The 27,133-nt window shown below is 46.6% G+C and overlaps 1 protein-coding gene across 7 annotated transcripts in view; it reads left to right on the top strand.

The window, feature by feature from the left end:
• Epac (Exchange protein directly activated by cAMP) overlaps positions 1-27,133 on the top strand; it is a 747,880-nt gene that overhangs the window by 675,857 nt on the left and 44,890 nt on the right. For all 7 annotated transcript variants that reach the window (XM_084594555.1, XM_084594548.1, XM_084594549.1 and 4 more), the window contains 4 exons: positions 5,718-5,890; positions 17,142-17,376; positions 19,745-19,928; positions 23,194-23,339. In XM_084594555.1, the coding sequence (XP_084450681.1) occupies positions 5,718-5,890; positions 17,142-17,376; positions 19,745-19,928; positions 23,194-23,339 (738 nt within the window). The remainder of the gene's footprint in view (positions 1-5,717; positions 5,891-17,141; positions 17,377-19,744; positions 19,929-23,193; positions 23,340-27,133) is intronic.

Genomic DNA, 27,133 nt, shown 5'->3' with positions numbered 1-27,133 from the left:
TTGTAATACGACGCAAGACACTCAATGCATACGCTGGTACGCTAGCCTCAAGCGCAATATTTCATATATAGGAAACTTGGTGCTGGATAGTTCATCACTTCAAGAGGTACTTGCGAAAAAGTGGATTAGAAAAACAACTCGCCGTATGGTTGCGAGTTGGTAACACGAAGGATTCATTGTTTGCTGACTCTTGAACACAAAGCAATGCAGAAATATTAGTGTGGATGCCTTGATCAGCGGTGGCCTATACTGGGGAGTGCATCCGCAACGTACTCGAGAGGCGTAGTCGTACCTCTGCTGCCTGTGGGGTAGCGGCTTGGCGATGCTGAATTGCGGCCTCTAAGCGATAAGTCAGTGGCGAAACGAGCCTCCAGGAAGCCCTTGGGAGACTCCTGGAGTGGAGGTCCGGTAGAACCTCTGAGTAATGTACAACGACAGAGGCTACTGCTGCTCGCAACGCACGATGTTTTCGTCTGGATAATGCGCAGCTGGCCTGCCGCTGCGTTTCCGTTTTCACATCACTCACACTGCCCATCGCAAGCAGAGATGCAGGCGGCTTTTGTTGTTGCTGCTGCTCTTTCCTAGCCCGCAGCTCCGTCCCTCCGTCGCCTTCACTCTTCGCTTAATCTTCACTGCCCGCCGGTGTCTCAGGATGGATGCTCTGCTCAAGGCACAGCGCGCATTTGCGGCGCAGTCTTACGAGTCCTTGTCTAACGAAGCAACGACCCACAGCTCCGGTTGCTCATAGGTACAGTCTTTGTCAAACGTATACGGCCCAGGGGTTTTCCTTCTAAGCCCCGTAACGGGGCTCGTATCGCAACACTGGCGTTCAAAGTCAGATGACAAAGCTCGTCCTCATTCTGCTCTTGCATTCCAGAATTGCTACCAGGCGCCGCTTTACAGGCCCCGCCGGGGTGGTGCAGTGGTAAGACGCCCGACTACTGTGCCGGAGTACCCGTGTTCGAACCCGACCACGGCGGCTGCGTTTCGATGGAGGCGAAACGAAGACGCGTCCGTGTGCTGTGCGATGTCAGCGCACGTTAAAGATCCCCAGGTGGTCGAAATTACTCCGTAGCCCTCCACTACGGCTCCCCCCTCTCTCTCTATCCACTTTCACTACCACCTTCATCCCTTCCCTTACGGCGCGGTTCAGGTGTCCACAGAGCAAGTGTGACAGATACTGCGCCTTTCCCTTCCTATAAACCAACCAACCAACCGCTTTACAGGGCTTAGAAGCGAAACCCTTGGGCCGTATATTTTTGACAAAGACTGTACCTAGGCGTTGTCTCTCCCTGTTCTTCACTTCACTCTCCGCACACCTTGCTGGCACCCACATCAAAAACAAAAAAAAAAAAGAAAAGAAAAAAGAAAAACGTGCGCGTCATGCTTTTGTCGCCGAAACATCGCAACTTGATTGATTCTTTTGCTGCTTGCAGCTCGCCACGTGGGCGAAGGCTTACTGATGGTAATAGCGCAAAAACTGCAGACGCGACCCAAATGAAGAGAGGCAGGAGCAGGAAGGAGAAGGGAGAAGTTCTTTTCGAATTTTCGTGTCGGGGAAATGAAACGTAACAATGATGCCTTCAACGCGGAAGTCTCGGCGATTTTCATTAGTACGGCGCCTCAAGGTTTTATCTCTACTATCTGAAAAATTTTTTATGGTAAGCTTATAGATACAGTTTGGTGGGGAAAGGAAGGAAGGGCACAATTCTGACGAGCAGCTTCTTCGCAAGGGTTCCGCTTTCCATTTTAAGCTTGTTTTTTTTTGCTCAATTAGAAGAGAACTGAACATATTGCCTACTTTTAACTGCGATAACTATATCCGAAACACTAACCAAAATCAGGGACTTGCAGACAGACAGACAGACAGAGAGACAGAGAGACAGAGAGATAGATAGATAGATAGATAGATAGATAGATAGATAGATAGATAGATAGATAGATATAGATAGGTAGATAGATATAGATAGATAGATAGATAGATAGATAGATAGATAGATAGATAGATATAGATAGACAGATATAGATAGATAGATATAGATAGATAGATAGATAGATAGATAGATAGATAGATAGATAGATAGATAGATATAGATAGATAGATAGATAGATATAGATAGATAGATAGATATAGATAGATAGATGTAGATAGATAGATATAGATAGATAGATACAGATAGATATAGATAGACAGATATAGATAGATAGATAGATAGATAGATAGGTAGATAGATAGATAGATAGATAGATAGATAGATAGATAGATAGATAGATAGATAGATAGATAGATAGATAGATATAGATAGATAGATAGATATAGGTAGATATAGATAGATAGATATAGATAGATAGACAGATATAGATAGATAGATAGATAGATAGATAGATAGATAGGTAGATAGATAGATAGATAGATAGATAGATAGATAGATATAGATAGATAGATAGATAGATAGATAGATAGATAGATAGATAGATAGATAGATAGATATAGATAGATAGATAGATAGATAGATAGATATAGATAGATAGATAGATATAGATAGATAGATAGATAGATAGATAGATAGATAGATAGATAGATAGATAGATAGATAGATAGATAGATAGATAGATAAATATAGATAGACAGATATAGATAGACAGATATAGATAGATAGATAGATAGATAGATAGATAGATAGATAGATGTAGATAGATAGATATAGATAGATAGATACAGATAGATATAGATAGATAGATAGATATATATAGATAGATAGACAGATATAGATAGATAGATAGATAGATAGATAGATAGATAGATAGATAGATAGATAGATAGATAGATAGATAGATAGATAGATAGATAGATAGATAGGAATAAATAAAATCTGGCCTGCTACTCTGCACTGGGGAAGGGAAAGGAGGGAAGAAAGAAGGTCATGATGGGTGACGATGTGGGAGAAGGCATATGAAATGCATATACAGACACAGTAGCTTGTTTTACAAGCGCGAATCAAGTCCGCTGCCGCACAAAAAACGGCAAAGAGCACGCACTGCCTGGACACCCTTCCCCTCGTCCTGCCAAGCGCCCAGCAGCAGTTCCTCCGACAGAGGCCTCTTGTCTAAACGCTTCAAGGAAGCCGCTAGCACACTTAAGAAGGAATTAGAATTTCTACGAAAACCGGCAGGATATTAAAGACAGGGAAGAAGTTGGCTGCAGACGTGAAGTGAAGGGAGAAGATGTGCGGGTTCTTGTCAGTATAGTTTTCAGTGCAGCGTTGTCCTTGGGTTCGTGTGCTTCTTATGTTTTGTGTTGTTCGACTCTATTATTAGCAACATGTTTGCTGTCTCGCTCATTTGCGCTGCCGCCGTGTGCTAACCATTGCGAAACGGCCACGGTGAATAGCCGAGTTTTGGAGCGAAGTTTTGCAATTTGTATGATTAAAAGGCTTTGCAGTTGTTCGGTGGTTTAAGTGTACTGAGCGTGGGCGCTCTCGAGGCTGCAGGGTTGCTGATGGAGCAGAGATGTCGCTTTGCTTTTGCGGAGAGAGAACGGTGTGGGTGTTTTGAATGCCCTGATCGTAACGCTTGACGTGTAGGGGTGGTTCAAAAAGTTAAAATCTAATTAAGCTGGAAACTGTTTTGCTTGCGCATCAGCGCACTAAACATTGGGCACGCTATGCACCATGTTTCACCGTTGTCTCGGGAAATCCGATCGATAATTATGCGTAGATATACTGGGTGTTTTCTTTTCTTTAGGAGGTTCAACATTATTAAGAGCAGTTGAACGGCTCAATACTTAGTCTATCCATGGTGCTACGTTGGGGGCAATGGCGGACACTAGAAAATAGGCAGAATGCTTCAATTATTTTGCTAATTAACTAAATACGTTAACTTCTAATTTTTTATTGTAGGGTATGTTGGTGCAGAATTGGAGGTCGTCTTCCAAATAGTGCAGCCAAGAAAGGAAAGTTTCTTTAGAAAAAGCTGTAGCTTGCGTTACAAGACCTACAGTTGCCAGCCTGCTATGCGTCTTCACACCTTAACACAGCGCCAAGCGAGCGGGTCCGGATCCCTCCGCCTCAGAGCTTTGAGGCCGGATTGCAAGCTAAGTGACTGCGCGTATTGGGTACTACACGCGGCTGCTTTCGGCGAGGCGCCAGTCAGGTTCTTAGCTGATGGCAGCAGAGTACGTGATGACATCTGTGGGTGGAGTGGTCTACGTCATGAAGACGGGCCAGCGCTGTGTTACGCTTTGAAGTCGCCTATGAGGATGACATTGTGGGCTTTATAACGCGGGCTACATTTTTTTCTAACTTTTTTCTCGGCTATACTACATGAAGGAAGAGCTGCAATTTTGCAAGTACAACATACCTCTAAAATAAAATAAAAATTGAAAAGTCAATTAACGTATTTAGTTAAATCGCGAACTTATTGAATCACTCTGCCTCTTGTCTTCTGTCCGCTGTAGCCGCAATAAAACCCAAGCTTAAACTAAACTAGCGCCAATTACCTTTATCTTTAAACCTTTGCACCTAAAAAAAAAAAAGAAAAACGTTCAACCGGCACTGTAGGTCAGTAAGAGAAGCGGTAGATGCATGGATAGAGCTGCTGCTGCTTCTCGCCCCCGTACACATCCCCAAGAAAGCTTCTCTTTTTCTCATTCTTTCTCGAATCACCTCTGCTATATCCAAGTGTGTATTATCGCTCACAATCGTCAAACAATTGCGCGCTGCAGCATTTATTATCTTTCTTCCTTTTTTTTTTTAATTTAGCTTTTGCGGCTCTTATATCTCAGTAAGGATACAGCCCGTATTTATTGCAAAGGAAGAGAATGCCGCGGGTCTTGGAAATTTTGGTTGTATAACACGCTTCATGTAGAAGGGTAAAGTGCACGAATAATATTTTTATATAGAATAGTGTTTATTCTAAAATGTATATGAATATATATTTAGAACAGGCCACAGGCTAAAACCCAAGAAAGAAGCTCAGAAATCGCTGTGGCCTTTACAAAAGTAAAATGCATACAAACTTCCTTCGAAAGTGCATGAGCGAAGTTGAACAGACAAGATTTGCATGTGCATACCATCTGAACTGTCTTACAAAGATGCGGTAGCTTATTGTATTCCTTAAAGTCTGCTACTCAGTGGCGACAAGAATGCTACAAAGTGGCTCTGAGTCTCTGTTAGTCTCAAACCGTTGCCAGCTAGATTTCAGGTGAACGACGTAAATACCAATAAAATTAGGGATTGGGCTGTCAGCTTGATCGCTTCTAAAACCGGGATGCTAGCCTGCCAACATTGAGAATTTTATCGTTCTAGCATACAGTGGGAGGATATAACACTCTTTTCTCGTCGCTGAAAGCTTGGCGGAGGAGGGAGACAAACTGTTCGGTCGCCGTATAGATTTCGAATTTTGCATTCAGAAGGCTGACCACGTGGTGATATGCACGAAATGCACCTCTGTGATTCCCACTGATTTTGCAAAGCGCGGCTGGAAACGTACCACTCGACCTGTCCTCACTGCCCTTCTAGCGAGCGCTCATCTGCCTGTGTGGTTGCCTTAGACTGTATTTCAGTGTACTGATAAATAATCTATAGTCTTTCAACAGTTGTGTTGGATCTCCCTGACAGTGTAATTACCTTGATCAAAATACGTGCCTTTCGAGCTGTCTAGTGCCAGTGACTGTTGTGTTTTACTCAACCGTTCTTCTTTCCTCTGGCTGGCTTCAGGTTCCACGCGGCGTCGCGAAAGCCGGGCGCAGTCCAACGGCACCCTGCGCACCATCCCGCCTCCTGCGCCTGCGCCGGCCAAGCCACCCGCGGCCGAGCCAGCGCCGCTACCCTCGCGGCACCCGCCGTCGCCCACCGAACCCTTCCACAGCAACCGGCTGCTCGTGTCACAGGTGAGACGTGCACATCCGCCCCGGCAGGTGATCTTGATCACCGTGAGTGCTGTCTCCGATGGGATGCACGTAGCTGCGTCCATGACACGTTAATTGTGCGGACAGTGGCGCGAAGTGACACAGCCGCCGACACGATTAATGCATGGTCCCCCTTACGACAGTATGCAGTCGCGGCAGTAGTTCTGTTAGGTTCTCTCTCTCTCTCTGTCTGTAAGATATATATATATATATATAAATATATATATATATATATATGTGTGTGTGTGTGTGTGTGTGTGTGTGTGTGTGTGTGTGTGTGTGTGTGTGTGTGTGTGTGTGTGTGTGTGTGTGTGTGTGTGTGTGTGTGTGTGTGTGTGTGTGTGTGTGTGTGTGTGTGTGTGTGTGTGTGTGTGTGTGTGTGTGTGTGTGTGTGTGTGTGTGTGCGCGCTTAGAGGGTACACAACATTGCAAGGACAGTTCAAAAACCCTACCTTCATAGGTATATGCATATGCGCGGTTGTAACTCGTTTGTGACTGTATATCGCTTTGTTGTTAGCACTATTATAAGGTTAGAAGGAGCCTGTTGTCGGCTTTAGAGACGCATAACTAGTTTTCAAGGCAGAGCGCCATGTCTACTATAAGCCCAACGGCCCAGAGAAGAGTAGATAAACACGACGACATATCAGCACGTATTTTAAGGCAAGAGGCGTCTTGCAGGGTTCATAGGTTAGCTCACTCGGAGTTGAATGAACGTTTTTCGGTGTGCAGCTACTACTTCTTGGCCTGATATTTTACATTTCAGATGTTTACCTGCAAATATGAAGAGGAAAAGTAGAAAGTAGGAGATGGGTATCGTATTAAATATATATGGCTGCTTGTACGCGTATTTGTTCCTAATGTATTGAACCTTGAGTTCGATGATAGTTGATTGCAGTTGTGCCTATTGATGAACTGGTATCCTTCGCCACAGACACCGTTTGTATTTCGGTGGTGGGCCTTAATAAGTGCACTTGCATTTGCTATGCATGTGGCAATTATGCTTCCCTCCACACTGATATAATTATTGATCCTCCTTCACGTGAAAAGCTTATTGTTTCTGATCGTACGCTTTTGCTATGCATGTGACAATTATGCTTCCCTCCACACTGATATAATTATTGATCCTCCTTCACGGGAAAAGCTTATTGTTTCTGATCGTACACTTGTGGATCGAGGGTAGAATGAGAAGAAGAAAATGGCTACATAGTATGAAAGAGAACTGAACTAGGGCTGAGGATGGAGCCTCAATTCGCAAGCTGAACCAATGTTTCGACAAGGGGGCGTGGCTTTCGCTGGGCCAGACGAATGCACGTCTCCTTACAGAAGCGTTGGCAACGATGTCCGGCAAACTGAGGCTCCCTCTCAACCCTTGTTCAGTACTCGAACAGGCACTTGTGTGCTAAGCCAAGTTTTTGAATATTCTGTTGCATTGGGCTGTCTTTAATCTTGACGACAACACTGCAGGAAACTATACTTACTATCAAGTATACTTACTAAAGTATACTTACTGCAGGAAAGTATACTTACTATCAAGGAAAGTTACTTACTAAATAAAATGCAGCAAACCTACGAAAAATCGTCGCGAGGGAAAAACGCAACGTTTTGTCGTAATTTCGAAGCTATTCCCTGGTTTTATTCGTCGGTGCTGCGGAACGCTAGAATGCAGACGCCCGCACAGATGCGCACGTCGACAAATAAGACGGAGTGATAGAAGAGTACGCACTAAGAAAATATTTGTCGAGTAGAAGCAAAATATTTTTTTTATTCAAAAAGAAAAAACGATAAACTAATATTTTGCAGTGGAGCAGAGGCGCGTAAACCAACCATTTTAGCATTTTGGCACACTTGAAGAATAAAATGGAGATGCTTGCATCACAATTTGAACATTACTGCGCGAAAGTTGGCTACCCGGAGGTTTGGCAACAATCAGTGCTCATCTCTACTTTGCTCGCGGCTGCTAAAAGTAAAAAAAAAAAAGAAAGAAAATTACGTTTTGATACCTTTTGGTTAAGGTGCTATTGTCTTTATAATCCTAGACACACTGGCTTGCGAACAAGGAGGAAAAACAATTAGGCCTCTACTGTAAATTTACTTCACGGCAGCTTGGCGTGCAAAATGCAGCTAGACAAATAGTTTTGCCTCATTATTTTACCTCAATCCTCTAGAACAATGCACTCGTAATAAGAAAGGGCGGTTTATTTTTCAGGCATTGTTCTTGCGAGCGCCTCAGAAATGTTTCGCATTGCCTGAGACAACATAATCATGTGCACGCGTTGCTGAGAGTGTGCGTGTAGAAACTTGTTACTGGAATTGCGAATTAGTTTACGCGCTAGCACCCTGTAATAAGTTAAATTGGTTCACAGGAAGGGAAAGGCGCAGTAACTGTCACACTTGCACTGTGGACACCCGAACCGCGCCGTAAGGGAAGGGAGAAAGGTGGGAATGAAAGTGGAAAGAGAGAAAGAGGAGCCGCAGTGGAGGGCTACGGAGTAATTTCGACCACCTGGGGATCTTTAACGTGCGCTGACATCGCACAGCACACGGACGCCACTTCGTTTCGCCTCCATCGAAACGCAGCCGCCGCGGTCGGGTTCGAACCCGGGAACTCCGGCACAGTGGTCGGGCGTCTTACCACTGCACCACCCCGGCGGGGCATCCTGTAGCAATTCCAACATTTATTTATTTAGTGACTTCTTTCGGCACTAGCAGAAAATGCTTAACACGCGTTCTGCGATCCTTTATCGCCTCTCAGTGCTGATTTACTGGCTTTTTATTGTATTTCTTTTTTAGGTTTTCGTCCGCAAATTTTTCTTTTTGTGCAAGGTTCTGGATCCCCTATTGCCTGTTGTGGCTCGCTCTGCAAGATGAGACATGCCACTATGTTTATAGTAGACGCACTGCCCGTATTCGTTAAGCGCGTTGAAGGGGAGTTCGTGAAGGACGCAAGAGCTGCTACTCGCTAAGGGCAGAATTACTAAGCATAAGCGGCGCGGGATGCCTCGCTCGCATCAGAAGTGGCGGCTATCACATTAAATGCCACCGCAGCTTACATCCCGTTAGACCTAACCGGGGAAGCACAAATGCGCGGAACTAGAGCTGTCGCTGGACGCACGTATATTGTTGTTTTCCCGAAGCTGCTGGGTTTTGATTTATTTTAAACGAACGAAAGCAGGCTACGCCGGAAAGTGGTAATTACACAGGTATTTCTCATCGCGTTCTGTACTAGTGAAAGCAGGTGTTTGTGCGGTCGTTTCACTATTTTCTGCATGTGCGTTCATGCGCGCGTCTTCGGCTGTGTTTCCCGTCTTCAAGCCACAGTTCCGCGATTACTTTAGTTCGTGATGCTGCGGCGAAGCCGGCTTGCCGATTTCGAAAAGGGTCAATCTCTGCGCGCTCTCGGCGGGTCTCGTTGCGAGACGGTTATGAGCGTCCATTTCCGCCATTCTCCGACCGAAGCTAACTTTTGCGGGTTATCGCGAAGAGATGGAAGCCGTCGAATGGAAGAAAGAGGAGCAGCTGGGAGTGGGAGAGGGTGATCGAAACGCGTCGTCCAAGTGGCTACGCGCGAATGTCCGCAAGGGGCGCGGTAGAGGCTTTCGGGCCCGGTATCGATTCTGGAAACAGTCCAGCTCCGAATTGCGCGTTGCGCTGATTTCCTGCCTCACGAAACGCCGCTCGAGCTTCATCCGCGCGGAGTCTTCCGCTCTTCCCCCTCTGTGCGTAAACAATATCTTCAGCAGCCGCTCACCAGTCGCGAAGGCTTTGTTCGCCTACATCGCGTGAGAGAGAGAGAGGAGTATGTGTATACTCGACGTCGGCCGAAATTCACTGACGCATGCTGAAGCTTTGTATAATGTGTAACAAGGGCGTCTGAGACGCTGTAAATAATGGCGTGCCTTTGTACACATAGACTTGGGGAGAACAAAGGACCATTACCTTAAGTGTCCCGCAGATTTCTCATTCGCGGGCACCTTTGTCCTTTCCCGCTGCTTAGACGCCGCCTCTTTCGACGCAGGCCGCTTTGTGTAGCCGTGTTTCATCGCTACGCTGTTTAGTTAGCGCGATGTCATTTCTGTTTGGGAAATGTGTGTTTGTTTTCGGATTCGATAATTTACGCTAAGACCAGCCATCGAGGTACTGTGCCACTGCAAAGCATGGAATGCTAGACTGCAACATTATATGCCATTATGTACCAGATAATGACATGAGCGGTTGGCTTTCTGCATACGACAGATGTGAGTTCTGCCCGCGTTTATTTGGTTCGAGTGCTTCTGCGAGTACACAGAAATAAACAACGCTAAGGGTGCCGGTTACCTCTCGTAACAGACCTTCCGCAACAGACCTGCACTTTAAATCAGTTTTCCCCTGTTCTTTTCAATGAATGAATGAATGAATGAATGAATGAATGAATGAATGAATGAATGAATGAATGAATGAATGAATGAATCAATCAATCAATCAATCAATCAATCAGTCAATCAGTCAATCAATCAATCAATTCAGTTACGGTAATGCAGTATGAAAGCATCTACAGTACTAGTACGCGAAGTGTTTGTTAGCACAGTGCTCTGTTTTATCTAAGCGGTGTTTCGCTACATCCGTATTTCTTTTAATTTGTTTTAGGTTCACAAAGGAGCAAAAATAACTAAACATAACCAGTTTAGGACGAGAGACGGAGGATTTACAGCACTGGTATAGTACACGTTCCATACTTTGAAATTAGGCTCAGATCATGCAAGGGATGAAGGTGTATGAAATATCGCTCATAATCATTGTGCTTCAACAACCACGAAAAACAGCCCACTAGACTCGGGCATGGAAAGAGTTTCTGAAGCATAGGTAAGCGCTCTGCTACATCGCATAACCTCGCCTATTTTGTGTAGAATTGAACTGCTGGTGCAGCCCAGTATCTTTCGGCAGTTTTTGTTCATTCCCGCTACCGCTAAGTTCTGTCAAGCCTTCCTTTTTACGCTACTCTGCGTTTTATACCCACGCAGGTATTCGCCGTGACGACGCGTGCTGGCGCAGCGCTTAAAACAATCGTGAAAGTTTCGAAAGCCCGATGTCGTGCAGGGAAGGGGGAGGTCGGAAGCACCTACGCTTAACTCCTCGGGATAAGGGGACGACGTCGAAGGAAGCGAGCGAAGGGGCTGTGGCCCTCTTCCCCCAGATCCGAGGCGTGCGCTGCTCCGAATGGTGGCTCCCTAACGACCCACTTTGGGCGGCAGTTAACCCGGCACGTTATAGCTGTGGCTCGTTTGCGCTGCTTCCGGGCTTGCTTGCGCGCACACGCGCGCACATACGTCCGCCCGCCGAAGGCATGTTTACACATCCACCACACGCGCTGCTGCTCCTGCCGCGGCACCTAATCAACTTTGACCGCGCCCTTTTTCGTGCCCACTTTCGCTGACCATTTTCCACCCTTTCCGGTTTACTCGCGCTTATGTCTTCTCCTCCCTTCTTTTCTGCCTTCCTTTTAATTTCCCGAGGCAAAAATTTGTTCTGCCCACCCACTTATTCCTCTCAAGAAGGACTAGCGAACGCATTTGTCCGCCCCGTGGGCTCGGGAATTTTAATTTCCTAAAGTAGCTTGCGGACCGCGGCACAATTTCGACTGTCGCAGCGCGTCCGTCTTCAGTATTCCGGGGATGTCGGTTCTCTTAATTAAGAAAAATAAATGAAACAAATATATAGAAGAATAAACGAAACAGAAGCTTTAGAGAAAGATCTGGAAGAAGACTCGCAAGCAGCCCCCGCATTTGTAAGAGAAATTGCAATCTTCGAAGGAAAGGGAAAGGAAATAAAATCCTGCGATCTTCGAAGGAGAGGGAAAGGAAATAAAATCCTAACAAACGCATGTACTGAAACTCGACGGAATGTTGAGGAGGGGGTAAAAGGGGAAAATAGTTAGGAGTGGGAAAGGCGTGCAAAACGGCCACCGCGAAATTTTGGTTTCGGAGCAATGAATCCTCGTCGCACGATGCGCGGGCTGGCACGAACTCACTGCATTTTCCGCGCCTCTTTCAGGGTATATACGGAGACGGCGATGAGCTAGGATCTGGAAAAAAAATCGTTAAGCGAATTGCGCGTAGCGTAATGTTCTCTGAGTACTCACGCACAACCATAGGTGCGTCCGCCGGAGTACACAGCACTTCGCATAGCAGGTTCTTGCGAGCATCATTACGTCCGTGCTTAGCGAAAAGGGCACTGGTTTGCGAACCTGCCCTCGGTTCAGAACTCGCCCTTGGTTTGAGACCTGCTCCGGAAAATTAATGATTCTTTTCCAAGGATAGAACCCTAATGCTCTCGCCGCCGCTCAAGCTTCGAAAGTCCGCCAAAGCGAATTGCAGCGCCCTCTATTCGAAACAGCCTCCACAACGTAAAGGGGTGGTGTCACAGCCCTTTTGTATATCCTTAAGTTTAGCGTCTATAGATTACGGTGGTGGAGATGGCCTACGTTAGTTTTTTCTCTTTTTCGATAGGATCCGCGGACGCTATTCGTCTTCCTGACATGTTTATGGGTTTCTTGCTGCAGTTACCAAAGACGGATACTATCCGCCACACTACCTGCGTGCACTTGAAGCGCTTGAACAGATCTGGATGCTTCCTGTTTGTTCATGGGCGTCGGAATAAATTGCCTGGCAGGAAGGGAAAAGGTTGACCTCGTGCTCACCCTTTCTTGCTCACGTCCCTGCTCTCCTTATTTCCCGTCGACTGAGCCGATGCCACGATAGGGTTTGCGTCCTTGTTTTTATCTTTATTTCTTCGCGCTATTCGTCCTTTAGCGTACGCTCTACTGAAACGAACTGAACCGGCCGAGAGGAGGTCTCCGGAACAATTTCAAACACTTGTGGGAAGAAGCGTACGTCCCTTGAGCGCGGGTCAGTGATTAAGAGTAGGGTAGTTTGTAACTGCCTTCTTTCTGCTTACAGGCAAAGCTTCTTGTTGGGAGAGGTGAGGTTGTGCGTCTTGCGTCGCACCATATTCGCGCTGCCTCTTGCTCGCCTTGCACCAAGCTTCCAAATTCATCGGTTCTGTATATGACACCACAACCTAAGTTAACCAAATGGTAGCATAGTTATCATGAGCACTTCAACACAGATGGGAATCAGTGGGGCAGATCCACTGGCCACTCTGGTAGTATCCCAGGTTTCCGCAAAATATGTAAGTCTGAGACTTCTGTGTAGGTCAGAAACGATAGCAAAAGGCAGGTTTTCGCTGACTCTAGAGGCTGCGGTGCGTAAACCTTTCTTTTTCCCCTCGATTAGTCTATCCATTACATCCATTTCAGGAGTATATCAAAATGAAATATATATCTTGTGATAATATCACTAGCCTGTCCTCCTTGCTTAATTTTAGGACTTGCAGCGTTAGATACAGAGGTCACAGAGCAGCATTAGTTACAGAGGTCACAAAGCGAGCAGTTAATCCTTCGGGAGGCCTTTCAGTATGTTTCTTTCCTCGGTGTTAACGTTTACCTCCTTGCGAGAAGGCGAACAGAGTTAGAATACGAATGAAATGCTCCTTGGAGTTCTCCGTCGTCGCCTTTGGTGCTTCATTGATCTCCGCATTTAGGAATAAACGTTCTTCAAAAGAGGTCGCGACTGGCTTTTGAGAATTCGCGACTATCGAAATGAAACGGGAAACCGGATGTGCAAGTTACAAATAAGAACCGACTGAAAGGAGCCAGTGTAGGTGCGTTTGTGACCGAAGCTATAGATAAACAGGCGGTTTCGGCGGGCACATTATTCGCCGCATCGGCTTTTCGTGCCCATCCAGGCAACGAATAACTCGGTTGTGCTGCGTTATTCCTCATCTTCAACTTCTCGCCCACTCTCATTTCCTTCCTTTTCCTCGGCTTGTGTTGCACTGCGTCGATCGCTTTTCACATGCATTGAAGCCTCAGCATTGACGCCAAGACGCTTTAGGTTCGAAACCAGAGTTAGGCGTGTTTGAAATAAAAATAATGCGGGCTCAAAAATCGTAGCCTGCAGGAAGGCTGACAAGCCCCAAGGGAAAAGTTTTCTCGAGAAAGCTTTTCGCGCCGCGCCGCGCTTTCAGAGCTTTCCGGTCGGCGTTCAGACCCTCCTCCGCATTTCTCTTACATAGCGCGCGCGGAGGGAGGTCGGCACTGCTAACTCTTCTTTCGTTTTGTGAGAGCACAACCCGTCGATAAGTGCTCGCGCGTGCGTGTAATTGTGCTATAGTTGGCGTTCGAATGTGGCTCCGCCAAGTGAGGTGATAAGCATTAGATTTAGATTTCTTTTCTCCGACCAAATAGAGAACGTCGCGCGTGCGCGCAGAACGCGTGTAAGCTCGCGCTTCGTTTTTGACTTACACTTGCCGTGACGCAGAGCGCGTCTAGACGTTAGACTCTCTATTGAGTACCCACATTTGTGTGTCAATCGAACCCTATAGCTACTGGTGAAATGCTGCTTGTGCTGTTTCTGTGAGATGAATCCCTTTGGTGCCGGAGTTCTGAGATCCGCGCTGTTTTTGGCACGTGAAAAGTAGACCGAGAGTGCGGAGCATGGCTGACGCGAATCTCTTCCTGCTAAAAGCCAACCCCGTTTTTGTGTTCTCTGACACTATGGAGCGGTTTTCAATACCAGTGATTGCTTGTCAGTAGTCATGACGCCATAAGCAGTCAGTGAATGTCCAACAGTAACGCGTTGTTTTTTCGTATTTTTCCATAACAACATAACAAGGAACGAAGGTAAAGTCACGAACTATACTTAACGTCAGTTGTTTTGAATTTGTCTCAAAGGAGGGTAGAAAACGAACGTCATGATATTTATTATATCTCCTCTTTCTATATCGTCCGTGCCTAAGCCGTTTTCTTCTTGCACTTTGCACATGCATGATGCTAAAAGGAGTCACTGCAAACTATGTGCCTAGAAAATAGCTTCTATGTTTCTGATCTTCTTTCCCAATTGGCTAAAGTTAGTGGTTGTTAACTACGAAGTGAATGCGCATTCGATGTGTACCCTGTTATCATTACATACAAATCGTTTATTGCCGGTGGGCCTATGGTTTGGTGCCGTAATACCCTCTGTAACGTATTGGTTTCCGATTGAGAAAGGAGTGAGACAAGGCTGCATACTGTCGCCCTGTCTATTTAACCTATATGCTGAGTGCATCATGAGGAAGGCCGGTCGGGACGAGTCTTCAGCTGGAGTGAAGATTGCTGGAAAACGTATCAACAACCTCAGATATGCGGACGATACCACTTTAAGGCAGAAAGTAAAGTGGAACTCAAGAGACTTCTGATGCGCGTACAAGAAGAGAGTGATAAGTTTGGGCTTAACCTGGACATTAAAAAGACCAAGATCATGGCGTCTTGCCCTATCAAGTCCTGGAGAATCAAGGGACAGGAAGTGGAAGCTGTGACAGATTTTCTCTTCTTGGGCTTCGAGATTACCCCGGAAGGAGACTGCAGCCATGAAGTTAGGAGACGCTTGCTTCTGAGAAAGAGAGCCATGGCTAGCCTTGACCGCCTAGTCAAGAGCAAAGACATTACACTGCCAACAAATATCCGTATAACTCGTGCTATGGTCTTTCCAGTTGTGAAGTATGGATGCGAGAGTTGGACTGTGAAGAAGACTAACCGCCGAAGAATTGACGCGTTTGAATTATGGTGCTGGCGGAGACTCTTGAGAGTTCCTTGGACGGCCAGAAGATCAAATCAGTCGATATTGTCGACCATAAACCCTGACTGCTCATTGCAGGGTCAAATTCTAAAGTTAAAGCTCAGCTACCTTTGTCATCTGATGAGAAGAGAGGAGTCGGTGCAGAAAGATTTGATGTTGGGAAAGGTTGAGGGTCACCGGAGAAGGGGTAGGCAGCGAACGCAATGGTTAGATGGCATCCTCGAGGTGCTGCAGATGAAGTTATGTGTTGTTAGGAGCGTGAGAGACCGGAAAGCATGGCGTGATATGGTCCATAGGGTCACGAAGAGTCGGACATGACTGAACGGAACTGAACTGAACTGAACTGAACTGACCTGAACGTATCCATAGCAGTAGCCCACTTATGCTTAGCGTATAAGAATTTAAGAAATTAATCAACAGAAAACGGCACACGCTTCAGCCATTGAAGAGGCCAACCTCTATATGTGCAGCTTCGCCGCTGTAAGTCATCTATTTATGTGTCGCTTCATCTCTCCTTTTCTGCTATTACTACAACACGTATTCCTTACCGCCAAAGCAGCCAGACAGCTCGCACTGGAACAGTCGAGGATTGTGCTTCAGGTGACCCTGCTGTGCAATTCAGCTCATCATATATGTGGCTTGCCCGGTGCTATATTCCGAGCGGCTGCGCCAAGACTATACTCCATTTGAGCAGTCCCTTGCAGTGGCAGGATTATACTGCATTTCAGCAGTCTCCCGCAAAGCAGCCAAAATAACGAAAGGTGAATAGGAGACGCGCATATGTAAGAGTGTAGTTTACGGTTTAACCATTCCATATCGTCCCACACCCATGCGCGGAGAAAAGCGTTTACAATCTGTGTCCCATAATGTTTCGTTAAGAATGTCCTTAGCTTCAGCTATGCAGGAAGAAAGTATTGAGGTAAAAATAGATCTGCAAGAGCCATTCGAAACGAGCTCCGCGTACGGAGACGACGATTCGGTTCGTCATGTGGGTCTGCAAACTAAAGTATCGAGAGTCGCAGCGTTCGACTACAACCGATAAATTTCTCAGTCACACTCTTGCCTCCACCCTGGTAATATATCTGCCGCAAGCAGTACGTTACAGCGCGGCGGATTGGCCAGCGCCTGTACTCTGAACTTGTCACGGAAGCTAGAGACGGCAGATAAGCCCAGTATCGTGATTGTGTTCTGTGTGATATGGCAACCACACGCACAGTGGCTGAGCCTTTTTACTGAATTAGGCTGTCCGGATGCGGTGATACGTCAATAACGCCACTAATCTCGCCCATGGCCTTTTTTTTACGCCGCTCTTACTCACGTCATTCAAATAAATATCGGCATAAGAGTAATGACGGCCTAGATGGCATCAATAGCTTCATTTTTCTATGCGTGCGTACGTGCTTGCCTGTTGTGTGTGCTTGTGCGCGCTCGCGAGGATGAGATTAATGGGTCTTGCGTTTCTGCGCTTGCAGACATGAGCTGACATCTAAGATGGTAGATGCGAACAGGGTGCTCTGCTGATTGTGTACCACAGACTGTCACTGCTTGTTGTGGTAACGCTGTGCGCTTCTCCTGGCGGGCAGCCGACTGCGCAGGTTCACCGGGCGGGATGGGTGCTGCGCACATTGCTGCTGTACCAGGCTCCGCAGCTGATCCGCGACCGGAAGTATCACATGCGCCACTTCCGGCGCTGCATGGTGGGCACCGAGATGGTGGACTGGCTGCTCCAGGTGCCGGCCACCCACGTGCGCCTTAACTCGCGCGCACAGGCGGCCGGCATGTGGCAAGTCCTGCTCGAAGAAGGCGCCATCAACCACGGTGAGGACCGGCTGCGACGTGTGTCGCGTTGAAAATTACCAACAGTAGCTCTGTTTACATGTACCCGACAGCGGTAGTCGAGTTGAGGAGTTGAGTTCAGTGGACTCGACCCTACCGAGTTTACATGAACCCGACCCGACGAGCGCACAACCGGTTCTGAACAAGCGTAGGGTGCCTCGAAGCGCGCGCATCGAGGCACTCACTCTTGATGAGCGTAAGATGAGCGGCGATTACGACGGCACCTCGCATAGAGGCGAAGGACTAGCAGTACGACACTCGATTCTGTTTTTTTTTTTTCCCGCGCATCTCTAGCATCTCCGACTCAGCCCGACAGCGTTTACATGCTTCCTGCAGCTGGATCGTGTCCAGTCAACCCACCCCTGCTAGAGTGGCCAGAATGGGCCACCATTCAGCCACCCTACCTCTGCGCCGGAGTTGACTCGACTCGACCTCTCGACTTCTCGACCCAATCCGACAGCTTTTATATGAACCCTGTAACCGGTTTTCGATCCGATAACTCAATTCAACCCGCTCATGTCGGGTACATGTAAAGCTAGGGCGATGATCATTGATGCGTGAGCATGAATATTAGCATGTACACGGATGTAAAACCTACCGGATGCGCTAGTCATTAAAAATAAGTACTGTCTAGCCTGGTGCCACAGCTGGAAGATTTTATGCCCTCAGCTGCATGCTGAAAGGGCAGCATAGGCTTCAAGATGCATTTGTGGCGGCTTAAAATGTAGTAGTGACAATTCATCTCTCGAGGGGCTCGGACCCCTCGAACGTTTGACCTCGGGTGTGCGGTGCTACTAGGTTGGTTTAACAGGCGAAGTAATGCCACTATTTGACGCCCTGTTCAGGTTTCACGAGGAAGAGAATGACTTGATATGGTAGGTCGAGATGATTATCGCAATCTAGACCACAGTGGCTTTTGTGGCCTTAATTGCTTAGCAGGATTAATAATTTTGCCTAAAGCTAGAGTAACTGGGTCAATGGATCACTTGTCCCGGAAACCACGATCTTGGGACCTGGGGAAGAAGCAGCGATGAGTTGTAACTTTGGACACATAACATGATTTTTTGGAGGATGACTTATTTTTCTTGTCTTGGGCCACTGTACTGAAAAAATAATAACAGAAATATATTGAGCGGAAGCGAAGGTTCAGTAATACACCCAATACACCGAACATCCATTTGGACTGTCATTTGCTTGTGAAAGGATCGCAGGCCTCCTCTGCTAGCGTTTTCTAGAAAATGCTTGTCTGAGGCCGATTTGGAATCTTAAGACTACGCACAATATGATAGCAAATGTGACGAGTCTCTTGCCAGAGTTCGTCAACTTGGCGACAAAAATATGTCCGTATGTCCACAGAGGCGTGGACAGTTAGAAGGGCTGGAGAGAAGTGCACAGCGTTTCTCAGGAAGGCCCATTAGCCTTTTGCTGTGTGTCTTATTGCTATGCTGCATAGACAGAGAACCGCATAAACACGAATTTTGGTCTGGTATCAGAATAAATCTGGATTATTTTGTTATGCTCTATATTTACTTAACACATGCTTCGCGGTGGACATATAGCATAGCTCACGCATATATCTGCCCTGCAACTCGCTTATTCGTTCGCTGCTGTTAAGTAGAACACACTGACTTCCCTTTAAAAAAAGAAAGGGAGCAATTAGGCTACTGCAGGACTCCATCGAATTGGCGCTCATATTCCTTAGTGTGCGCTCTTAAGTATAGGTATTGTTGCAAAACTGCAGCCGCTTTTCGATTCTCGTGCGTGCAAGTTTGCAAACTTACAGAGTTCAGAAGTATCAGGATGACGAAATATGACGCATGAATATTGGGGTGGTTAATGAAGGATTAATTCAACATTTCTGTGTCAAGTCGCGCTGCACGCCAAACAGTTAAAATCTGCACAACCACTGCTTTACCTTATTTGGCCTATACTTTCTTCAACGCTGTGTGCGTGAAATATTATTTCTAGTAAAAATCAGCTTTTGTATTCTGTCGTATGGTACATCCTTTAGTACCTTCACTTTTCGTGTTTACGAAAATTAGTTTAGGCATTCAAGCGTTTGTCTTATATGCCCCGCAACATTGTGCCCTTCGTATCGGCAGGTATAAAGCATTGATGGGACAGTAGCAGAACAAGGTCATGACGGTAGTATGGGCCCGTATAATCAAGCTGGGTTTGACATCTCAGCCGTTGCGCGCGCGCGCTTTCATGACTGAACGCCAGTCTTCAGACCGCGTAGTTACGGAATCCTCAACCGCTATGACTGCGGAAATGCTACTGACGCCGTGAGAGCATTGTAAGATGGTAGGCCCGTGAGTGACCTTATCGTGCTATCTGCCCCTCCTCGCAGTAACGCACGAACACCAGTTCAAGGACAAGTACCTGTTCTACCGGTTTCGCGAGGACGAAGAAGAGCCAACCAAGCTGCCCACGTCCGAGGACCGGCTGCAGGCCGAGGAGGAGCTGCAGGATGTTCTCCTGTTGCTTATGCAGCTCACGCCGGACGCCGTGCTGCGTATGATTCTGCGCAAGCCGTGAGTGCATAAGCGTATGCTCTAATAAACAATAAACGAAAGACACGCTTCTAATAGGCAGGGCACAATTTGTGTGGTCGGAATCTATGCAAGCCGTTTATTCTTCGTGTGTGAAGTACTTGCTTTTTGAATGCGGCGTACTGGAAAGATTGCCGTCCCCAGACAGAAGTAGCGTGCGATTATACGAAGACGTGTTGTTACGTTCTTTTGAAATGAATATGTGTCCGCCAGTAAGGGTCCACGTGCCTACCATCTCGAGCGTGGTGTCGAATCGCAGATTCACTGTTCCAGCTTCTGGCTTCCGGAGCCGTTCTTCAAATCAATGTCCATTATTTATTTATTTGTTTGCCTTTCCACCCCGGACATATTAGCTACTTAACATCGAGGGACGATGTTATGACCTCTTCAGCGGTTGTTCAACGAGCTTTATTCGTGTGGCACACTGCTGTGTGCCAAGCGAAAATTATTTAAAACCGCAGGGGGACGTTTTAACGTGTAGGGACTGACAAGAAAATGTTCTAATGTGTAAAGGGAGCCCGCCTGCCGTACGGCGCGCTTCTACACATTCAATGCATATCTGATCGCTAGCGCCGCCTTGTGGCGTTCTTACTTCTTACTAAGGCAAATTGTTTCGCTTAAAATAACAGCTTGAGGGGAAAGTTGGTGCATCATCGTATTCAGATATGTGGCGCAAATAAACACAAACACAGGAGAAGATACACAGCACACGCGCACACTACCAACTGTAAGAAGAACCGGAAAACACTTCCTCTTCTACACTCAGGCACGTCTCAACTTCCTCTTCTTCTCATTTTCCTCTTCTTTGCCCAGGGGGAAAATGGCACTCACTTCCTCGCAGACCTTAACCTTGTCCAAACATGGCGGTGACCAATCTCTTCTTCCTCTTCTTCTATTCTTCCTCTTCTTTCCCAAGGGAATATTGACACTTTCTTCCTCTCAGCCCGAAAACATCAACCAATCATGACAGTCACAAAATCTATACCGTCTTGTAAATCCACACCTCTGCTTTGCCCAGCAGCTCCTACCACGCTGGACAGGCAAATATCACCACAAAGTCACAAGTCATTCACTAAAAACACCACCACACATATACAGTAGGACATGTCCATCTACACCCCATAAACTTAAGTAGTCCCTATATAATGAGCAACTTTATCTTGCCAACATCTAAGAAGCCACGAGGCCCATGTACTTGAGGGGAAAAATTCAGTAAACTCCCATGGCCCCAAAACGTAAGATGAGTCCAAGAATAACAACTTTAGGCCAAGACTAACAGCTAGAGGCCCGATAATAATCTCATTCTTTGCATAACTCAGGAGGATTGCTCAATAAAATTAAATTCTTTTCTACGTAAACTCAACGAAGCTTCACTAATGCATCTCTCATCTTTCTTCTGTATCCAATACGCCTCTAAAATTTCGCGTGCCATCTTATCCCGACTCTTCGCTTACCATTTGCCTTCTTTTTCACATCTCTTTTGTTCTCTCTATGCAACGATAGCAAGCAGGGATGTCGTTCTGTCTAACCTCTCTTACAGGCATCGCCTCTCCCCTTTCCTCTCTTTGCTAAAGATGCGGTGTTCGCAAAAACAACGTGCCTTAGCTTCGCGTAGAAGAGTATTGACAAAGACACAACCAGCACTAAAATGCGTTGTGAAATTTTTCGCCGATAGCCCTAAAATTATCTCATTCGACAAAGATAAAGAGATGAGAGGGGTGTTATGACACACAAATACGCACAGCTGACAGTTGACGTTACCGATACGCTATGAAATGCGTTACAGGGAGAAATAAAAAAATATATATTAGATTGGCCAAGGTTAACGCATACAAATTCAGCAAGGAGCTGTTCCGGCCGTGGCATATTCCGGCCTCTGCAGCTGTTCTTGCGTTTGACCCCACTTACTAGTGGGCATCTCGTTTTTGGAACGTGGTCTTTAAAGCCGGTCTACAGAGGCGTCAGTGAAGCATGTGCTAATGGGTCAGTATCAATCGCATAATAACGCGAAATTTTCTCTCCTGCTTGCCGATGCAGCAGCACCCTCCCGAAGTCGCACTTGCGGAGATGCTGCGCAGGGTAGGAAAGAAGCTCGGGAATGCCTCGAAGCGAAGTAGCAAAAACATGCGAACCTTCTCTCGCGAAACGGCGGCAGAGGTGTGCCGTCGAAACATAGACGCGCCATTCTCGCTGATATGTCGCGAATCACTGCAAGTATATTTGATGAAAGTCTTTGTCGATTAATTACACCGACAAAGAGTATAGCCGCAGCAGTGCAAAACTATCCCTAGACTATTCTTTACAAACGGCGCATGTGTTAGCTCCCGCCGCCGGGATTAGATGTTGGCACGCATCGTGAACTATAGTCGATACAGCATATTTATACTTTTCTCCGCGTAAATGCCAGCTGCGTATAGGTGCGGCAGATTTCAAAATGGTTGCTTAACGGTCTACATAAGCGTAAAACTACGCAACCGCATGTTTACAGTGGAAACCAGCTTTCAAATTGTAAATGTGTGGTTGCGTAGTTGTCACGATTCTGTAGTTCGCATGAATTTAGTCTCGTATCGGCTGAAGGATGCCATTGTGAACCAGAAAAAGATATTACGTCGCATAAATGAGACACTCGTGCGCTTTTCAGCAGCGGTAGCGATTGCTGCATTGCGCTCTGGTTACATAAAGCGGCTGTAGAGGACGCGAGATACCTGCTCAAATGTCTGCTTTGCTTTAAGTGTTGGATGTTTGTGATGAAAGAGGACAGACTATTGGCGTAAGGTGAACGCAACAAGTAGCAAAAGAAGGCGGAATGCTATCCTGTGTTTGTGTGGATAAGACGCTATTGTGTAGATAATAAAGGCGGCTTGTCTCGCACCTACGCACACGCCCATGTGCGCGCAAACCTCCGTGTAATAGATTTGAGATTACAGCCCCGGAGCCGAAGCGCTGCTGCGGCAGATAGCAGGCGTTGTTCCTCCTAACAGTACAGTGGCTGTCGCCGGTGGATACCTATCGCTGGGGAGACGTGCACGAGGTTTTCAGTCCGTGCGTTCTTGCACTGGTGTTCACGCAAGAATGCAACCATCGCGAGCTGCTGTGTACTAGTGTGAACTTGCACTTGCCTAACTTGTGTAGGGCTTTCGAAAGCCCCCAAAGGGCGAGGCATGGCGAGCGTCATGGACGCTCCCGCCTTGGAGAAGGTGGCGGCGAAGTGTGCCACGGCAGCTGAGGTGGGCGCCGTGTCGTGCAGGCCCATGGAGAGAACCCTCGACGACTTGGATCTCATCTACGAAGAGCTCCTGCACATCAAGGCCCTCTCCCACCTGTCCAACAGCGTCAAGCGTGAACTGTACGGGGTGATGATATTCGAGTCGCATCCAAAGAGCGGAACCATACGTGAGTTTAAACTTTACTATTACCACGGAGGGAGGCAAGGAGGAGGCATGTTGGCTTGAAAGACAGCGCGTGTAGACTTTGCAGGCCAAGCTCTATGTTAGTTGTCTTCTTGGCTACCAGTCCGCCCTCTCGCATAGCGCCTAAAAAGTTTGCTCTGGCGTTGCCCCCAGGAAGCAGTTTTTTTTTTTTTTCATGCACATAACGCAAATTACGCGCTTCTTTATCTGCTCTCTGTATTTAGCTGGTTTTAACACGATCTGGCTACATGCTTGGCAGTGGTTTTATAGATTTTCAATGCAGCGCCAATGTCTTCACTTGTCACCGTCTCTTCATTTCTTTTTTTCCATCCGAAACTATCTTCATTTTTCCCTGGCTGTTTTCTGGCTGGCTTTTGAGTGTTTAATGTCGCACATCAAACAGATTCAGCAGTTATGATGAGTAGCTACCCGAGCTGATTGCGGCAAGAACGGTCATCGTTTTGTGTCGTGTACAGAGTATCATGTGCGGTCACAGAAACGATGGAGGCCTACGGTACCCCTGTTACCTTTCACACCGTTGCATACTGGGTATTATAAGAATGAAGACCTTATTCTGTTCATAGTCGCTGGCTCAAGAGACCCTCCCCCCCCCCCCCCCGCCCTCCACACACACATACACACACAGACTGAGCTTCGCTATTAAGCTTATATCATATTTGAATATTGGCAGTAATTAAGCTTGATGGAGGACACCTTGCGACTTCTTTTGAGCCAGCTCTTTGACCAGAATTGTGTACACGGTGCTTTTAAGCGTGAACGCAATGGATGATGGAAAGCATTTTATGTAAAGCATCTAGTCATCAACAATGCATATAGCAGTCTTACTTATTATGAATTTTTTTTTGTATCACTGGAGCAATATCTCATATTTCCTGGCACTTAGTTAAAATTGTCGCGATAACCGCCGCATTGAAATTCAAATATATAGCGCAGAATGAAACGTAGCAAGCGAACATCATTCACTTCCTATAGATTACATCTATGTGTTCAGCACTTTTTTTTTTTTTTTAACGTGGGGCTGTGCGAACATATCGAAATCAAAGGGGCCGTCATTTAGCGGCAGTGGTGTTTCAGGAACCCATCGTGTAACTTTAGTAACTGCTCTGATACTCGTAGTGGGATGTAATTTTATATCCACATCGCTGACACTGCCGCATACATTTGCATGATCTACATAAAATGCGTTGTAATCCAGTAAAAGCTTGTACCCCTATTCAAAGCTCTTGCGCGGAACACTTTAATCTTATCCTCGAATCTTAGCTGTGACCACCATGATGACGCCGTTGTTATTTTTGCCACTAATGACCTTCACCGTCTTGGTTTTTTAGTTGATCTTTTCTTGACTGTGTGCGCAGGCTGCAGCAAAGTACCGATTTCAATCACGCATGGTATTCTCCCGGATATGGTCACTGTGTGAAGCTTTGCATTGAAGGTGTTGCCTAGGCTCTTATGTGGTACCTTCAGGGTTAGGTCATCCCTTAGTAGACTGTTTTCGAAAGCAGTTGCCGCTTCTTTACAGGCTTTGAGGCAACTCGGCGTGCAGTGACGATGTGCAAGTTACTACTCTTGAAGCCCACTCAAACCGGGAAGCATAGACATTGGCGCTCTATAGGGGCTGTCACATCCGGCTTGTGCGACACAGTATCGCGCGCACTCTACATCGCTGTGTTTGCCACACTTCAATAGCGGTGCGGAATCTCCGCGTGCTTCCTCACATACACGTCCGTGCACCTTTATTTTCGCGATGACTCAAGAGCCGCATTTCGATGGAGACGAATAATCCGGTGCGCGTCAAATAAGCTCGATTAGAGAGTGCTACGCATTCACGAATCTCGCTCTACAGGGAACGTAATTTCTATCTCTATCGGGGCACTGACAGGCACGAATAGGTAAATTTTCTTCGATTAATCCCAATGATCTGCTTCCCTGAGATCCCATAACGACATTGAAACCCCACCGTAGTCTAAATAACGGTTTGGTTTGGGGCCATCATGGCATCAGACTCGCGTAAACGATTCTCACTATTGCTGTTCAATTGCATATTTCAGTTGAGGAATAGCGCTCTGCCTTCGTGTAAGTCAGCTGTAGCGGATATCAAACGTGATATTAATCATTGTACCGACACCTCCAGCATGCACACACTGCACGTTCCATTCTTCGATCCTCTCGTCTTATACTTCCATATTGACTCATTCCTAACTCAACCTTTGAGTCCATCGGCGCGCTCGAGTGCACCTTGTCGGAAGCGTGGTGATCTTATCGCCCTAGCTTCGATTTTGGGCCCAGCGCGAAAGATGTCATTGTTCTACATCTGACAAAAGAAGAGGGATGCCTTTGTCCGCGTACGCAGGTATACAGCTCGGTATCGAAATAAAGCGCCGAGTGTGCGCCGTTGTGGCGTCGTACCGACGTTCGCGTGCTTAACAGCTGAACAGTGGCCGAAGTGTGAAATAGCCCGCTGAAGCCGCCAAGTGCGTACGAAAACTTCCGAACAGTGTTAGGGATTTTTTTTTTTTCCGTACGCTATTTACTCCCTGCTCTATTTACATATCCGCGCCGTAACTCCGTACGTTGTTTAGCGCACCTCCTTTGCTTACTGGCCGCCTGTTTACTGGCCGCTAGTTCTCTTCTCAGCCGGCCATTGCCACCTAAGTGAGGGAATGCGTTATACATAAACTGATTCACTCCTCCGTCCCTTACGAGCGCGATCTGATGTCCGAGCCCAACAACCGTAGCGCCGGATTATTCTGCAGTAGAGGGCAGCCATGTCGGACGAGAGTGGAAGCGGTAACAACAGCATCTTCGTGGGACAGGTGGTCGCGGTAACAATGTGGATGGAGGCGCCGCAACGCGAATCAGTGAGCTGCGGCATTGGTTTGATTCCTGTCCTATTCCAACATCAGATGGGACTTGGCTGCGTGTCTTTTTTGTGTTAATATGGTTGCCTAATATACGAAAATCATCAGTCATTGCGCGTTTTAAACAGAAGCACATATTGTGTAAACCTCTGTACTGTTAGAAGGTCATATACGCGGATGTATACACGTAGCGTTGCGACAAAACTGAACGTGGCCCCATGGTCTAAAGGGTCTGACGTCTGATATCTTATAAATGTACTGGTACATCATTTAAGTACCCACATTAAGTGCTAAAAAAGCTTACACGTATGCACTAGGTACAAGCTAAATCCTAAATTTGAAGTCATGAAAGCTCTAAGCGTCCACTGCTGCATCTATAGTGGCGCAAACCTCGATCAGCCGTATTGACAGTGGTTCCTGTTCTTATATAGGCTCACAAACACGCACATGTCATCGCTTCCGGGTGTGCTTTGGTTTCATCGCGAAGTAAGAAATAGATTGCAAATTACGACACATGATGATACATTTGAGATTCTTTTTCTCCGACGTCAGCAAGTTACAATTCATTTCAGCGAGGGTGTCGCACTGAGAAGGCATGACAGGCTTTTCAGTGCACAATAGCCGCCTGCAATTTGTACGGGTTTTAAAACGATGACGACTGCGTCGATATATCTTTTCTTTCTTTTTTTTTAATGATTCGCGAAAAAGTGCAGCTTCGCCTGATAAAACATAACTGTAAATGACACTGGCTGTTTCCCTAACTCGTTGTAAGAGTTCTCCGCTGGCATGAAAGTACCGCTTACTTTACAAGCACGTATATGTAACAACAAAGTCACTTACCGCCCTTTGTTCACTTAGACGTTTCATCGAATCCGATTCATCTGAAACCAAATTACTT

This window comes from Amblyomma maculatum, chromosome 2 (genome assembly GCF_055883805.1).
Source record: "Amblyomma maculatum isolate TAMU_Amacu chromosome 2, ASM5588380v1, whole genome shotgun sequence".
In the NCBI taxonomy this organism is placed as follows: Eukaryota; Metazoa; Arthropoda; class Arachnida; order Ixodida; family Ixodidae; genus Amblyomma; species Amblyomma maculatum.
This window is presented reverse-complemented; position numbering and strand designations above follow the sequence as displayed.